At 36.6% G+C, this 18,141-nt stretch overlaps 1 protein-coding gene across 2 annotated transcripts in view; it reads left to right on the top strand.

The window, feature by feature from the left end:
- The window catches only part of USP25 (ubiquitin specific peptidase 25), a 94,353-nt gene that overhangs the window by 15,750 nt on the left and 60,462 nt on the right, over nucleotides 1–18,141 (top strand). For both annotated transcript variants that reach the window (XM_042788596.1, XM_042788594.1), the window contains exons 2-4: nucleotides 6,543–6,620; nucleotides 7,749–7,893; nucleotides 16,958–17,081. In XM_042788596.1, coding sequence (XP_042644530.1) covers nucleotides 6,543–6,620; nucleotides 7,749–7,893; nucleotides 16,958–17,081 — 347 coding nt within the window. The remainder of the gene's footprint in view (nucleotides 1–6,542; nucleotides 6,621–7,748; nucleotides 7,894–16,957; nucleotides 17,082–18,141) is intronic.

The following is an 18,141-nucleotide window of genomic DNA, read 5'->3' as shown; positions in this document are numbered from 1 at the left end:
AACTCCCCAAGCCTCTCTTTAAAATGTAATTTCAAAAAGTTTAAATTTATTTTAATTCAAGATAATATTTATGTTATACATTGAGAGTAAATGAGACTTTTTTTTTTGGAGCCACATATATGAGGCTCAGAATAGTGAGTGTTTACATGAATGCATGCTCTCATGTTGTGTAGAATCCTTAATATCAAATCTTGAAATTCATTGAGAAGTCATTTGTTAAAGCATTTTCAGTTGAGTAGTACAGCTTTGTTATGGTTCACAGAAACCATAGAAATGTGGTGAGAGTATTCTGATTGTTGTCTTATGATGAATATAGGTTATATAACACTATGATTAAGTAGAATCCTTCCTTTAGTTTTTCAGGGAGGACTGTATGCACATAAATAATGTATTCAAGCCTTTTTCCCGTTAAACTTTTATTTGGTTCAGGCAGTGGGTGGCTGAAAGTTACTGCCATACAGTGTGTCCTTTTGCTTCCTTGAAATAAGTTTGCTCCCAGTCCAGTTGCAGGTGGGTGATTATTTGCTTTGCACGAGCTGCTGCTGTAATTGGCAAGTTTTGGCAGTCTGCACAGAGCAGTTGTGGACTCAAAATCTGCAGTCTCTGTGCATGCCCTTTGCTCTCCACTGGTGATTTTGTCCAAGCCAAAGCTGAGATGCATTTTGCATTTGTATGTGTATAAAAATAGATCTTTACCTACTTTCTTGGAGGATACGATGTCACGTAAGAGGTTTTTCTTTTCATGACTGATCAAAAGGAAACCCAGTTAGCAGATACCAGAAAAGGGAACCTAATTCTGCTCTGCTTTTGGAGGTTCTGTAAGAATGAACACCTTAAAGTCAGTGCAGAGATTTAACTTGGTCTTTGCATTAGCAAAACAGTGCTTTTAAAAATATATGTAAACATGTACCCACTTATTAATTTACATATTTATATATGTATGTTTATTCTGCACACATACACCCCCACACAGAAAAATCTTCAGGACAGAGATGGTGAGAGCAAAGATATGCAACAAAACCTTCTGGAGTTGTCTCTGTGTTTCAATTTAGTATCTTCATGGAAGGAGATAGTTTTTATTTGCCTGTTTGGATCTTGACCAGCATCTGATGTAGAAGATGGTTAACGTATCTGTGTTGCTGGAAGACATAATGCTCAGCAGTGTATGTGGGCCTTTTAACCGTTCCTGGGAGATACGATTAATGTGGCAGAAAATTACATTCACAGTAGTAATTGAGGGTCTTTAGTATGCTTGTCCTTTGTACATTAACTATTTATTGTTTATTTGTTTGTAGCAGAAACTTAAAGCCTTTTTATATAGGATTACATTCCTCTAATCTCTTGGTGTACTTCTCATTACAGCAACATCATATGAGGAAACTACCTTACTAGCTACTTGTCTGCAGATGGTACCATTAGCAGGTCCTCTGCAGCTCAGGTTACATTAGAATTGTCTTTAATATAAAATATGTTGTGCAATGTCATTCGGCTTTTCCTCCAACAAATAGCTTTTATAAATCGGTGTTGCACTGGAAAGTAAAGTAAGCAGGTTTTGTGTGGAGGGAGCGAGTCAAGATGCTGTTCTTGGCATTTGCATTTTTCCCCCTCTTTGTCTCTGGTACAAGTATTCATCCCTTGAGAAGGAAGGGATTCCCGTAGTTCATTTTCATTATGTACTATTTAAATGAGCTGCATAATGAGGCAGTAGGTCCTGTTTTCTCCTGGTAATGGCCGAACCATCTTATTTATTACTAAACATATGATTTTTTTTCTGTTCTTGGAAATTGAAGAGGGTTATTCTGTCTTCTAAGTTTGAAAGTGCTTGTGTTGCAAATACAAATATTTCAATGTTGCCATAAATAAAGCCAAAGCTTACATGTAATTCTTTGGAAGCTACAGAGATGAGAAAATAAACAGATCAAAAGGTGGCAGATTTCCTTCCCCCCCCCCAAATTATCTGCGGTATAATTCAGAATTAATGAATTTATGAGTTTTACCTTGTCCTCAAAAGCACTTGTGTAATTTAGCTTCTTGCTCTGATTTTGGTAAGTTACCAGAGTTTACAGTACTGTTGTGGAACTAATTTGGGCACAGTATCTCCCTAAGCAGATAATAGTGTAGATCCTTTTCTGCTTCACTTGCACTGGCACAGCTACTGAATATGCTATTGTGTGAGGTTATAAACCAGATAATCTTAATTGGGCATTTCCTGAAAGGAAGGGAGGGATGGCTGAAAAAGGAAAGAATTGGAAATAAAGGCGTGCATTCCTAATATACAAATTTGGCTTCCATCCAGGAAAATGGGAGAATTTCCTGTTAGTTAAAATCTTCCAAGAGCTGAAAGCCTGGAGATACATACTGCATACCTCAGGGACCCAGAGGAAGGGGGAAGGCTGGGAATAGTTTGTGCATGAAAGCCCCGGGGAACCGACTGCTGTGTGATGTGGTGGGGCCGGGGGGTGGGAGCAGCTGGATGGCAGGGCGGCCATAGCATCAGGGGCCGATCCCCCTTGTCTGGCCAAGGACTTGGGTTACCCTGTAGCAATTGCAGCAGCAGAGTCTGGTGTTGTAGACGAAGTCCTGAGGCTGTTTAGGGTTGAGTCAAATGCAATTCAAGCTACATAGAGTATGTGTGTATATGTTATATACACGGGTACATGTAAAACGTAACACATTTGGTGCTGCGCTGCAGTTATATGTGGAGTCTTGACTCACTGAACTGGAGGATCTGTTCTATTGATAAACTGGAATCTGTCATGTGAATTTGAGGAAAGGATGGCAAACAGAAGGGGATGCAGCAAATAGGATCTGAAAGAACTGAAGTGGATTTCTTATCACCAGTAGTTGCACCTGGTTCTGTTGGAATAATCTCTTTGGATCTGCATTTGAAGAGAGAGGTTGCTTATTAAATGCAGTTAAAGTACAGTTAGTTATAATTCAGATTTGAACTTCTACTAATGCAAGGTTGGAAAAAATAGGGAATCAGGCAAGAGCCATGTTGAAAAAAGATGGCAACTTATTTATGTTAGGACTGCTAGTTGTGTTCTGGATCTGCCCTCACTGATCTGATTTAATTAACATATATTGGTGTACGTGCTTCAGACACTTGTAAATACTTGTATGCTGCCTTCTTGGTTTTTTAGCTTTTCTTTAGTATAGGCTGAGCTCTTTTGGGTATTTTTGGTAAGCCTTTGAGGGAATTATGATCATAATTGTTTAGGATATCTGTATTAGTGTTTGTGGACATTTGCGGGTCTATATGCTACAGTCATTTCAGCTCAAGTTAGCCCAGGCTCCAGGAAGAGTAATGCTTCTAGACTGGATGTAATCAGAAGGAGCATTAAGAGGAATAAGAAGGGTGGCTTGCTTTGTATGGAGAAGTTTGTCCAAAGTATTGTACTAAATATTAGTTACTGTACAGAAGAGACTTAGTAGTTTAGCAGTTGCATTAGAAATTGATCTAAAAACTTCAGCCATGGGTAATAGTAAAATATTTTCTTTTTTAAATAATTGTATATGCCACAATAGCCTGTACTAAAGGAACATAATTCAAAACAAAAATAAATTTTATCTGCTTCGAATTTTACAGTCTAGTATAGATGCACTAAATGCAAATTACATCAAGAATTAAGTAATATCAGCTCTTTGAATATGGGCATGATTGTGCTTCATAAACCTCTGAAGTGAAAAGAAAAGAAAAAAAGAGGATTTGATTTTGCCTTGTGATTAATGGATGAGACAAGGGTTTGATAGCAGTTGCCTGCACTGTCATTTGTAATTAAAAGAAATAGAATTACCTCTGTTAATACAGCTTCATGGGTGATAACATACCGTCAATATAACAGTAAAGGAGAATAATGGCAAAGTTAAACATGCAGTTGCAAAAAAAGTCTGTACATAGTAAAGATGATGCAGTTATGTCAGGTTTGAGAGGGTGAGGGGAGAATGGTTGATGCATGGAAGAGAAGCCTGCCAGGCAGATGATATGTGAAGGAGTTCTTAGCTGCCCCATGCAGTTTCAGAATTGTTTCTGGAGATCTGTTAGTCTATTAGCAGGTATTAAGAGAACACATTGATCAGGTGGAAACAATATAAATTATAGTTTTGTTGCTTTGCTTTTATCTTTTTCCCCCTTCTAGGAAGGGAAGTGTATCATCATTCTTTAACTTCTGTGTGGTTTGAAATAGCTCAGAGATTAATGGCAGCTTGGCCATATTGACCCAAAAAGCCAGTAATGTCTAAACCAGGTGTTAGTGGCCCCAAAGTAGTTCAGCTCCATTTCAGGCATCCAGGATAACTGTTAATTTTCCTCTTCATTTCTGTTACTTCTAACTAGGATGCTCATGGATTCTCTGTGTTATTCACGTAATTACCAGTTAGAAATTTTGGAGCTGAGTACCTTAAACTTTTGGTCTTAAAGTACGTTTAGGTACTTAAATCATCTTTTGATGAGAAAAGAACATCTCTGAGTCTGGTTCTGATCTGTTAAATGTGTATGTCCTTGGGAAGGGGGCCTCGAACCACAGCTGTACACCAGAATACTGAAATCTGGATATAAACTACAGATGTCTAGGTTTATAAGTCACAGCTGTGCTCATAAATTAACAGCCAATATTTTGAACTGCTAATAGATTGTTTGTTGGTAAACTGTGTCTATTCCGTCTTTTCCTAATCTCTGTGAACAATAAATATCCTCCAGTCAGCCTTTCCAAGTGATGTATATATTGTGGAAGATACAGAAATCTGTTATAACTTGTTGTTATAATAAATTATAATGAAACTATTTTCTGTTTTCTTAACCATCACATTGGTAGCAAATACAAAAAGAAAAGCAATTTGCTGCCATGCACTGCCCTTGAGTTGCTTCTGCCAATTTGAATGCTGTTGTAATTACTTTTCCCAAATAATCTATTTCTTCTCTTTGCTTCTTGCCAGACTGAGGGGCAGGAAAGCAACTTTACAGGGGAAACAAGTTCTGCCTTTGTACAGTGCTATGAAATGCACAGAATAAACAAATGAGGGGGTGAAGGATAGGGATAGAGTGAGAGTTTGTTTTCCTGCATCGCTTCACTTTTCTTGTGCCAATAGCACAGTTTCTAAAAAGAAAAGAGAAGGAAAAAAAAAAAAAAAAAGCCAAATTGGATTGTTAGCAGTGTCCCTTAGGATCATGAATGAAGGGAAGATTGTGTATGTAATTCATAAACATCCTGAACTATGCGCCTTCTATTTCAACTTATTAGGGCATGAAGTAGTGCCTGCTAGGTTAATTTCACACTGGGGAATTCAGCATTCATGCAGCTCTTCATTTCCTCCTCTATACAAAGCTATGATAAGGAGAGAGTAAGGGTATTTGAATATTTGATTCCAAATAATTAGTTTTAAAGAAAAGTATTTCTGAAGTAGCTGCAAGACAATTATGGTTGGTGGTTTTTTTTAATTGAATTTGGAGAGTAACATGAGAAGGTTTATTTGTCGCTGATAGGGAATTTTTGTCTAGCAAACAAAACCCTGTACTTTATAAAATCCTCTCTTTTATAGGTGAAGTTATTGTTTTGAGTTCAGGATGTGGTGGGCAAACAATAAAAAAGAAAAACCACTTGCAGACACCACCATGCTTTTCTCCTTTTCCCATCTGCCAAAGGAAGAATGGAATTTGTTAGTATGGAACAATGATCTATGTTTTCATGTTTTTAATGGTTAACTGGAGTTCAGGGATTGTTCTAGCCTAGTGCCTGCTTTTCACTTCTGTGATATGATACCTGAGCATGAGTAGAGGAAATCATCTGTAAACAGGAGTGTGACAGCATCTTTATGAAAAAAAAAAAAAAAGCCTCAAAATTCTTATGAAGTGAATATTTAAGAGATCCGGAACCTCTTATTAATTTCTAATTCAGAGCAATACTTTAAACTCAGTCATGGATGCTGACTGATGTGATTTGGGAGAGTTGGATCTAACAGGTCAAGGAAGGTGATTAAGAGGGATTCCTAAGGTTTTGCTTTAGTCTCGAGCAACTCTGTTTTCTGTGGACATTTGTATAGTATTTCTCTTGAAATACCTAAATGATCAATAAAGATAAATTTCTTAGTTTTGAGGTTGGAATGACTGGGAATTATGTATGTTAAGGAAATGTTGGGGTTGAGAATAATTGTCAGTAGAAGAAATTGGTTTTGGTGGGAGTTCAGTCAACCATTCCCCCTACTGCCTGTGAAGGCCAAGCTATGGAGTTTTATTTGTTTAGGAGGGCCAATTGGTCGCTTCATGTAGGCTCTTTAAACTCATGTTGTGTAAGCTCACTCATCATGAATTTTTTTGTTTTTAAAAAAATGCCACCAAGTCCTAAAAACATTACATTTGGAAATTGAAAGCACTGAAGTTACAGAAACTAAGACAGACTTGAATAACAAAGGCTCTACCCCTTTGTGATGCATAAAGCTTATATGGAGATATTTTTAATGTTTGTAGAGATTAATACTCTTGTAAGTAATTGGTTTTGCTGTTATTTGGCTCTTACCTTATTTTGATGATCTGTTTTTGTTTTTAGCACCAGCAAACATTTTTAAATCAGCTGAGGGAGATCACTGGTATCAATGACATCCAGGTACTACAACAGGCTCTGAAGGTAAGATGGATGTGTCTGACTTGTAGCTGAATGTATATGTCTTAACTGCCTGTGAAAGCCATAAAACCCACCCTTCCTTATTCTCATCTTCCCTTCCTTCCCTTTCATTCCCCGCTTGAATACTTTTTGGATTTATTTCAGGGGAATAAAAGCTAATAAAGATGGCTTGTTCAGTGTGGAAGGAATCTTGTTCTCTTTTGATACTGACATAAAAATTAATCTGGTGTTCAGAAATGAAAAGACAGGAATGGTATGACTTGCCTTTATCATTTGGCTAAAGTGTTTTCAAATACTGCAGTTCTACTACAGCTGGTCAATTCCTGTTAAGTGTTTTCTTGTCAAGGTGTAGTTCAGTTTTCTATCATGGACAGGTCCTGCTGAGTGTGTAGAATGAAAAACTCTCCTTGAACTTGCCACTCTTTGCTAATTTGCTATTGTTTCACTGTTTTTTCAACCACTGTAAACTCACAGCATACAAGACTTCTTTTATTCAAATAAAGAATGGCAGATCTGTGTTCTGTTTCTCCAGATTTATATCAATAAAAATAAAAAAAAAGCCTTGTCTTCCTCAAGCAGAGCTTTTTAGACATTTATACATGGTAAATGAGGAATTAGTGAGTTTAAGTCATATATCTCATATATATATGACTTAACTATATATATCTCATATATATATGACTTAACTATATATATAGTTGTTACTTCTTACTTCAGATTCAGCATAAATCATGTACACAACTGCCTCTCAAAAGCCAGTATTTCCATCTTTAAAAATTAAATGGTAGATTTTCCAAAGCATTCAGCTGACTGCTGTAGAAGTCTGTGAGTATGCCAATAATGCTTGTTGAGGGGTTGACCAACACTACAAGACCTTTGCTATTTTGCTGAAATAAGTGGAACTCTACCAAAATAAATTTTTTATGAGATGTTTTATCTTTATTTTGGTTAAAAATAGTGAAGTATGCAGAGTATGTCAAGTTTGGAAACTTATTTTCTGATCAATATTTCACCTGAAAATACCATGTGTCATTGATCTTATAAGTTATTTTATAGTGTTGTCTTTTGCTGTTAAGAAAAATTAAGAAAGGGTGAGGGGACTCTCACTTCTTGTTTTGTTGATGCTTAAAGGACAGCAATGGTAATCTGGAGTTGGCTGTGGCTTTCCTCACTGCGAAGAATGCCAAGGTTCCCCAGCTAGAGGAGGCAACTTACTATCAAACAGCCCTTCCTGGAAATGATAGATACATCAGCGTGGGCAGCCAGGCAGACACCAGTAGGTATTTTTTCTTTTCATAAGTTTAGTTTAAAGGCAAGGAAATGATAAAACTTGCCTGTGAGATGACTTAATCTGCTGATAATTCTTACTTAACAACTTTTAGATGATTAATAGAATCTTTCCTTATTTCAGTGTATTTTTATTTGAACTATCCTTAGCTATTACCTTTATTTGTATGTATGCTACTAAACAGAGGGTGAATAACTGGGTTCTCAATCTTCTTTTTTTTTTTTTTTTTTTTTTTTTTTTTTTTTTTTTTTTTTTTCCCCTATTATAGGATTGATTTTGGGGTCTTGCAGTAAATAACTAAAGGCAAAACCTGGGTACTCTTCTGTCAGAACAAAATAAAATTGGAGAGGAGTCTGAATATCTGTCTTAATATGCTAAAGTTTAATACGCTTAAGAGTAGCTTCTCCCTGACAGGGATGACTTTCTGAAAAGGAGAAGTGGGAAGTTAAGTATGCATTTTGTAGTAAGAGAGTACATATTTTATATGTGAAATTAACATTAAATATACTTAATTTTAAACAATTTTATTTAGTTGATACAGGAGATCCCACAACCTGTTTGACTGAGCCTTGCAGATTCTATTTCTTTGATTAAGTGCATAGTTGTTTTTTTTTTTGGGGGGGGGGGAGAAACATGTTAAATATGTTCTGCAAATAAATACGGGAGATAACATGAAAGAAAAAGGAAGTTTTGTAGTGGGATTGATTTCTGTGTTTTGATTGATTTCTGAGTTTCTGGATACTGTATTTACATTCCACAGATATAGAATATTTTAATTATATATTGAGCCTTTGACAATATATGTAGTACATCTATGTAGCATTTATTAAATGAGTAACATTATTTAGCTTCACCCGCAGTAGGATTTTCTTGCCCTTTTGTTTCACTAGTGTTGGGAGTGGCTATGGTGGCACCACTGTAATAAAGTTTAGATCTCCTTGTCAGTTGTACGATTGTCTTTTTGTCTCTTGCATCTTGACACAAATATCTTCCTTTTTTTTTTTTTTTTTTTTTAAATTAGATATGACTTTATTCTCAGCATCTCAGATCTGAAAACTGCATTTTAATCCTTGGTATTACTAGCAACCCTGAACAAAATGCCCTGAGTGAATTATAGGTAGTTGTATTGTCCTCCTAGTGGGTTGTGGGGGATGGTTTGTTTATTTTTTTTGTGTTTTTTTGGAAAGAAAACACACATGAGGCCCCACATGTATTTCATTTTCAATGTCAGAAAATTGTCATTGGGGAAATGGAGATTATTTTCAAGAAACTTACACTGCTGTTGTAGTCTCCAGTACTGAAGATCTGCTATGGCGGTGGAATAGTAAGCTGGGTTCTGTTGCAGTCTGTACTAAGATTTATTAGCAATCCCATTAATAGAAGTGTTCCGTTTTGCTGTCACTTACTGTGTTATGCAACCTTACTGAAGATAGGAAGTGACAAAGGATATTAGAGAGAAGAGGCAAGCCTTCAGAGTGTATGTTACCCATGACTGATGGTCAAACTGAAGAGTAAGTCTCGAGTTGCACATTCCATGATGAATTTCAGGATTCTTTCCTCTTTTCTGAAGGGCTGCAGGCAGGACCAGGTTCCTCACAGTTATATAGCACTACAAGTCAGTAATCAAGAAATGCCAACTGCTGTGGAAAAAGCAGACAGGTTTTTATTTTTTTCTTTTTTATTTTGTTACATCTTTACTGTCTGGTCTGATGCTCACTGGCAACAAAGGTGAGAGCCCTTTGCCAGCCTTTGATGGTCTGGTTAGACTGAAAACATGTTATGAGGTAAAGGCATCTTGGCCAACTTTTCTTCACACTGGAGGATTTATGGGGCAAGAACTGAACACCTACAGCAGAACAAAAGTTTAAACCAGTTTGATCATGGAGTTCTCCCTCCAGTCCTTGTAGAGATGTAGTGAAAGCTTCTTACAGAAACCTATAGTTCTGCTAGTGTGATCTGCTTGCCTGTAATTATTTTGATTATGAATGTCACAAATGCAGTACACTTAAAATGGACAAGGTTCAGGGCCCTGCATTATTAAGTAGTCATGCAAGGGAGTATCATGAAAGATGGTGGATGACTTTGGAGAAGAGAATGGGAGTTTGAGCATAGATGGAAAACATATTCAGCAATGATAGCTCCAAACATCAACACTCCCTTATGCAAGGAAGATCATTAGCTGTACTCAGTAACTATGCTGACTTGCTGATACTATGTTGCCTTTCAGATTTTACTCCCTTTTACTATCCCACATAGGTATAATTATGTGAAGATAATTATAACTCACCCTTACTGTTTCTTACTGCTTAACTACCTCTATGCATTTTGAACTTACGATGTTACAAGTCACTTAGCTCCGCGGTCCCACCAAGTTAAGTCATCCAAACTGGGGATGAGAGAGAGTTGCAGATAAATACCAGAAATGTCTTTTATGCCACAGAAAACCTTCAGCTAATTACAAACGCTTTTGAATGTATGCCTTGCATAAAGGTATGTCAAATGTATTCTGTGAGCTTGACTGGCTACATTTCTTTGAAATGGTTACTTAGTAAAATAAAAATGTATATGTATACCTTAACAATCAGTGATTAGCCTGGATTGTGCACTGGCTCTTCCAAAAGTGACAGTGGTCATTCAGCTGTTTGAGAGTTGCATCCTGTATGTATGAGGTATAAGGAAACCTGATTTCTCTTATTAGAAAATGTAACATTTCAGCAAGTGCAAAAATATTAATGAGTTTGCATAAAATGTACTCCATTTTTAAAAGCAAAGGCTGACTCTGTTATTCATGTTACTTGCCATTTTGATTGTTCAAAACGGCATGTGCAAGCACCTACAAGCGTAGCTTTTTCATGTCAAGAGTGATGCATGCTTTATCTAATCCCTTTGCAAAGGTGGTGTTGCTCTTTTGGATTTATTTTTTTTTTTCTTCCTGCAGTCCATTAGCAAGCAGAAAGTGCTTAAGCATTACAATTGCAATGAACACCTTTTAATCTAAGATCACGTTAACGTTCTGTTTAGTAGTGTAAGCCCTAGACACTACACTTAAAGTAAAACAAAAGAAGTTTAGTAGTAGTTTCCAATATTTTCACTGTATTGATTTTTCTAGAAAACTTTTTTTTCTGTTTAAAGTAATTCAGTGTATTTATATCTATGGCTGCACGACAGAACTGTTGTGTTTCTAAGCATATATCCATTTCCTCCTTCGTATTTGAGAAACTTGCAGAACCCAGGTCTAAAGGAAGCAGCAAAATGAAGACACGTATTTAGAAGCTGTATTGTCTTCTAATTAAATAGCTGTCCAAACAAATTCTCTCCCTCCCTTCTTTTGAAAACTCAGAATTCTTTTTCACAAAACTGAATTATTAGTCTTTGCAACTGCACACTCCACGGCTGAAACAAAAGATTTCAAGTCCTTTTATAAGGACATAGCACAACGTAACTATAAAATAGCACACACACCATCTTGAGGGTTGTAGACTTCATTGCTTCTGGGGACCTGACTTTTTATATCTTCCTGCACCTAGATTTCGAGCCCTTGCATAGATTTCAGTAATCATTCAGTCAACCCTTTCCAATGAGGTAGACTTATGTGCACCTAAGCCCTCTTAAAGTGATATTTATATAGCATTTCTTAAAAACCATTCTGTTCTAGAGACTCCAGAAAGTTTGTAGAGTAATTTGTTTTGGTGCTTCACTGTCCTTACTTTTAGACTCCTAATGTCTGAATTCCTCTTGCTTCAGGTTAGGTTCTTTATTCTTTGTGCTGTCCCTTGTGGAGATTATAGTAATCTTCATTCTTTTATCTCAGATAGTGTTGTGTGCTCAAAGATGGTGTATCATAACATCCTCTCAGACTTTTCTCAGATCTAAACTAAACAGGCCAAATTATTTCCAAGTCTTTGGATGCATTTCCTATACCTACTGTCAATTTTTTTCTCTCTTTTAGACCTTCTCTGACAGTTCTTTCTCTTTTGTGAACTGTGGCACTCAAAATTAATAACCAAGACTTCAGCTGAGTTCTTAAGAAAAATGGGTGACTCTCTAAAAGTGTCCATGTAGTACTCTGACAGTATACCTCAGTGTAATGCTTCATATTTTCTTCAGTGCTCTGATGTGAACTGTAGGTTGGACATGAGTCAGCTGTAGCTCCTAGATCTTTCTTGGTACTAAGCCCTAGTCAGTCCTTCTTCTATAGCTGTGCATTTTATTGTTTTTATGAGATGGATTTCACACTAGTTTCTTCTGTCACTTTAGTTAACTTGGATATAACTGTGTCTTTGTGACATTTCCTTCTATTTCAGGGATTATTTGTCAGCTCCATCCAGGTTCCTGGGAGTGTCTTCAGCTTGGTATGGCAGAGTCCTTGCTTCAAAATGTCAGGAGTCTTGTACCTGGAAGTCCTCCTTTCATCCTACAGATTCATTTGTTCCTTTGTTCAATATCTACCTCTCTCATTTCCAGCTCTGTGAATGTAAGAACAATCAGTTTGAGTTGTTGTTATCCTAGGATATTGTAAATGCAGCTGAGGACATTCCTGTAAGATAGTGGTGGCTAACATTTGCTAGCTCTTTCATCAGTAGAGCTGTTTGGGCTGGCTAAATAGCTGCTGGAATGCTGTGTATTCTTTCCCCGTCCAGTTTTAACCAAAATTGGCATATATAGCCAGTTAAATTCCTTTAAATCTTCACATAGGAGCCCAATACCATCATGACATTTAACATCACAGAATAGATGGTAGAATATAGGATCTTGCTTACCTCTGCTTATAATAAGCAAAACTGATGTAGTCTCAACTTCTTTTTTGTTTTTGTTTTACTTTTTTATTTTTATACTGGTGTGTTGAAATTGGAGTCTTGCTGCTTGATTTCCATACTTGGCACCTGTCCATTGAACCCATCAGGCCTGCCCCTTCATTTTCCTCTCCCTGTGGCAGTGGTTGCATCACTGTGGTGGTTTATTGACCGTCCCTGGATTCTGTTGCTACTTTAGATATGTCCTTCATGTTGAGTTTCCCAGCCTACTTAAGTTTGAAGTTCCTTCTCTCTGCCTCCTCCTTGTATAAGTAACAAGTTGTTAACGTATTAATTATTTTAATGACCTAGACAATTGCCAGGTAAGAACCATTTATTTAAATGATAGAAACTTCTTAAGTAAACAGATAGATAAGGTTTTTTTAGAAAAGAAAGAAGACATATGGGGATAGATAGATAGATACAGTGTGTGCATTTAATATATGTACACTAATATATTTGTCACAAATTTCAATATACAACTTAAAATTTCTTTGTAGAATTACAAATGATGTCAAACACTGTGGATCTTATGTACCAGAAGCACACATTATTATATAATAAAGTTGTAAACCAAAAATACATTTCTTAGTAAAACAGTTGATTAATTCTGCATGTTAATTTTAGTTGAATAAACATTATGAATGCACTAAGCCAGACTGTGTTGATGAGTAGTTTCTTTGTTCATAAAGAATTTTTTCAGGAGCAAACTTTTTTTTTTATTTAGTTCTTATAGCTTAGTTAAAAAATCTTGTATTTTCTACAGCTATGTGATATACAATAAGTTCCACCATTATGAGGATAAGCCAGTGAGAACTAAAGCATTCTGTGGCCTAAATGAGAAGAGTATTACAAAATCGTCATATGTAAATTAAAGGCAGTTAACTATAAATTCAGAGGAGTGGCATTACTCTTAATGCCTTTAAGAAATGCAGCCTTTAGCCTATCACAGGAAACTCACGTGTGTTTGATATATACTTTGAGTAAAAGCTTTTTTTTGTTTGTTCCTTCAATCCCCATGTAAGAATTTACAAAACATGAAGATATTTTAAAACAAAACAATAAAAAAACTTACCTGAATTTCATGTAGTATATATACATATGTAAAATCCATAACCGGCAGAAATGCAAACTGTGTAAGCAAACTAATATATATATTTTTTTTTTTTTTTAAAGAGTTTTTAGTCTCAGGCTGTTCCCCTTCTGTTATGACTTCTGTTGACATCTGCTCTTTATAATCCTATGATTTAGGACTCGAGTCATACGTGAGCTGTTGCAGCTTAATGAATTACTGTGTCAGCTGAGATGCTGAAAGACCTTGGACCTACTCCAAGTACAGCAAACGTAAGCTAAAATACATCAGCTTAAATCTCCAAAATGTTTTTATTTTGCATTTACTACAAGCTAAAAGCTTGCATGGAGTAGGTTACCATGGATCAGCTGATATTTAGAAATATATTTTTCTGACATAAATTATTCTGGGTAAACCATCTGTGATATTAATCGATTGTACCACTCATGTGGTGGTAGTATCTGACAGCAGGTCTTCACTGTATTGTCTTTTTTCATGCAGACCAGGAACCAGGTATATGTGAAAACAACATTTCCAAAGAGAATCCTGTATTGTCTGCTCCAAAACCCTTGCATTCCAAAGAAGAGTGTTGTGTTGATGTGCTTTCTGAAAGCAAGCAGAAGTCAGTGTTTGGGGCTTTTAATATTAAAGTGATGTAATCACTGGCAATATGATGGTAATAAACTTCTGAACACATAGGGTGCTGGTATAGATTAATAAACATTAAGGAGCTAGGGAGGTGCAAAGAAGTTGACTAATTCAATGAAAGTGTGAGTTGGAGTTGACCTTGATAGATTTTTGTATAACAGTAGGAGCTTTTGTTAACCACATAATTTTCAGCTATGTTATAAGTTCTTTTCTGGAAATTACTCCCAATATAAAGGAGCTTGCTTCTTAATCTAACTTTCTTCTTTATTGTTGTATAAGATTTTCATCACTCTTACCTGCTAGAGACTAGCTAAAGGAATAGTTTCTTCAAAGTGATTGGAGTAATCCCATACTTCAGCATGTGTGGCTGATGGAATGAGGCCTACTCCATCTTCATTGGTGACTGCTATTACTACATTCAGAGAAACAGTTCATCTCAAGTGGAGATGAGGTGCTTGTGTGTGACTACCTTCAAAGGAGTAGAAAATACGATGAAAGTGTGACATTTTAGAGTGTAATGGGTAGTTTGTGGTCATGGGATCCTCTGATCGCTGTCAACCTTTCTAGCCTTTCTCCTGCTCTCAGACTGTAGAACAGAACCATGCTTGCATGTGAACCAGGTTGAGGTATTGTTTTAGCCCAAATTACATTGTTCTCAACATGGCAGCTCATATATCAAAACTCCTCTGGATGAGACTTCTGCTCATGGTTCTTGTAACTGCTTTAGTACTTCTGAAGGAGAATTTCAGGCATCTGAATTGAAGTACTCTTCTGATATGCTGGATGATCTGAACTGAATATAAAAAAGAGTAAAATTACGAAGTGCTGCATTTGTGGTCATATCATTTTTCCATACTTACATGTGATGACAGATTGCCCAATTTACTTTGCAGGTAAGAGTACTTCCTTTAAAGGCTTACTAAATAAAACAGAAATTCAGCCATCTTTATTTGAAAACTAAGGTGAAATCTAGTTTTTGAAGGTAATGATGTTAGCAGAAAAGTTTCTTTTACAACTTCACTTCAGTTTCAGCTTTCTGTGAGGACAAGTCATCCCATTTTCTGTTCATACACAGCTATGGCAATGATTTTTATATCGTAAGTTCAGTGTTCTGTTTCGATCCAATGAGAAATGTCACAGACAAGTAAGCCCAGGGAGATAGGGGAAGCTGTCTCTACAGTGAGTCAGTCAATCCAGAGAAAAGTCAAAGTCTAGATGGAGAAGCTCTTTGGGTATGAGTAATTGAGCTGGCCTGTGAAAGGAGAAATGCAGACAAGCTGTTCATCTCTCTCTTTGAGCAGTCATCAGTTTTGAATCTGTATCTCTCTCCCACAGTCTTAACTTCTGGTGTTCAAACCCTAGGCTGGAGAGTAGTCCCTTTCTTATCTCTTTGGGTAAACTTTGGCCTTGGAGGAAGGAGTCTGAAACCAGCCAACACTCCGTGTGTGTGTCTGTCTTAATATTGCACATAAGTCTCTTTCGCGCTTTCCCCTCTCTTTCTGTCTGGCTGATTTGCAAAGTGAGACTTCTGGCTCTTGAAATCATGATAACCAATGACCTTGGCTTTTCTGAAGGTCTTGTGCAGTTGATAGACATTCCTGTTGTCCCTGGCTGCTCTCAAAGCACGGCTGTGCCCGATGGGGTGATGATTTGTGTCATGGTTTGATGTGTGTGGTGAAATCTCTCCCTACTCAAGAGGGTGAGTGCTGTTGCTACCCTCAGGAAATAAGAAAGTTTATGGGGGACATTAGTATCTGATTCTTTAGATAATGCACGCGGGAAAGGAAGGCAGAAATAGGGTTGTTTTCATCTTCATTACTCAGTCAGTAGCCCATACAGCATTCCCCTTGTGTCCAAGTATGGCTCCCCATGTTGACTTCAGTATTTGTTTTCTTAATTGTACTGTTGAGATGGGATACTTCCAGTAGACAGAAATTTGATTTAAATCTGTTCAGGAAAGGAATGCACAGACAGGGTAGAACAGAATTAGGTTAGGTAAGGAACTCTCCCACGTATTGCAAAACTGTGTGAAAGTATTTGGCTCACCAGTGCGTAGAAATACTTGTAGAATTTGGGGCTGTATTGGGAAAGCTCTGCACACATTAGTCCATGAGGAGGGAAAAACAACTATGCTCAGTTAAGGTATCCTTTTTTAAGAGAAGGTTGTCTTCATCATGTGTTCCCTGAAAGCAACTGATTATGGCAGCCAAAGTAATACATTTAAGTGTTTTGCTTTAAGAGGGCTTTCAGAAACTGTGGGTTCCTAAATTTGTCCCATAGCTTTGTGAAACTTAACAGTAAGAGGAAGGAAGACTATTGCCCATCATATTTTAGCAAGAGGAAGCTGCTGAGGTTTTTATCCGGCTTGGAGGCAGAAGGGAGCCATTAGCAGGGTTAGAGGTTGGAAGAGCACAGGGCACAGGAGGGATGAATTGGAATGGTGGTCAGCAATCCACGTGGGCTCTTTCTCCTCTACAGTAAGACTTGCCTTTCATTCTGTTTCACTTTTAATTTTGAGAAAGATAGTTTTGCTTTTCAGATGTGATTGATCTCACTGGAGATGATAAAGATGATCTTCAGAGGGCAATTGCCTTGAGTTTGGAGGAATCAAACAGGGCATTCAGGGAGACTGGAATAACAGATGAGGAACAAGCCATTAGCAGGTAAACGAACAACTTATATAAAGCAGAAATTAAATTAAAGAGTTGGAGATTGGCCTGTATTGCTTTTTTAAACTTTTAATTTAACAAAGAATAACTTGTTTACTTTCACTTGTGCTACTGATTTGCCTGGCTTCAGGATGTTGCTTTAATGTATTGTATGTTCTACACTGGAAAATAGTCTATTATGTGTGGGCTAGGATTTAATAGTATGTTTCGTGTTGATGTATTTGTTTAAATATTGAGGAGGTGGATGGAGATAGACGATGTATGATTATATTTAAATAGGACCTAAACTGAAAAGTTGCTCCTGTGTATCAGGTAAAAAGCAATGAAAACAAAATATAATTAAAAAGTTATTAAATTCTTTGTCCTGTTTTGTGCAGTGTTCATTTTACAATAACATTTCCTTACCTCTGTGCTAAGGCTGAGATTGAGGGAGGGGGCAGTAATGCTATGACTTGAGTATGCTAAGAGCAGCTGCTGTATTTTAGCTGATAAAGTATATTATTAACCTATTTAATAAATAGGATTTATAAGCTTTGAGTGAAGTTAACTTCTTGATTTAAAGTTTTATGAACATAACTTTCTCAATTTGAGAATGATAAGTCTGTAAGTTAACTTTTGATCAGATTTTACAATAACTTTTTGTACAGTGTGTATTTATATGTAAATGCAGATATAATTATGAAATATTTGAGATTTGAATTAGGCCTGGGTGTAGAGTTGTATGGGAGGGATGTTGGTTTTTTCATCTGTGGCTGGTCTTGGGAGGGATGTTGTTTTTTTCATTTGCAGCTGACATTGTACTAGGGGAAAAGGGCAATGATTTGAACCTTCTGTTAGAAGGTTAAGTACTGCTTCCTTGTAAAAGACTAATTTTATAAAAAAAAATTATTTAGATGGGGGAGATTCACTGCAATAATTCTTTTTCTTGGTTCACTGTATTTGACAGGCTAAATGGCTTATCAGAAAAGTCTAACTCTGAGAATATGGCGAATGTTACTTTATCCACAATAATTTTCTTTTTCCTTTTGAAAAATAAATGTACTACACGTGAGAA

Source organism: Tyto alba, unplaced genomic scaffold, assembly GCF_018691265.1.
Source record: "Tyto alba isolate M040663 unplaced genomic scaffold, T.alba_DEE_v4.0 Super-Scaffold_14, whole genome shotgun sequence".
Classification (NCBI taxonomy): Eukaryota; Metazoa; Chordata; class Aves; order Strigiformes; family Tytonidae; genus Tyto; species Tyto alba.
This window is presented reverse-complemented; position numbering and strand designations above follow the sequence as displayed.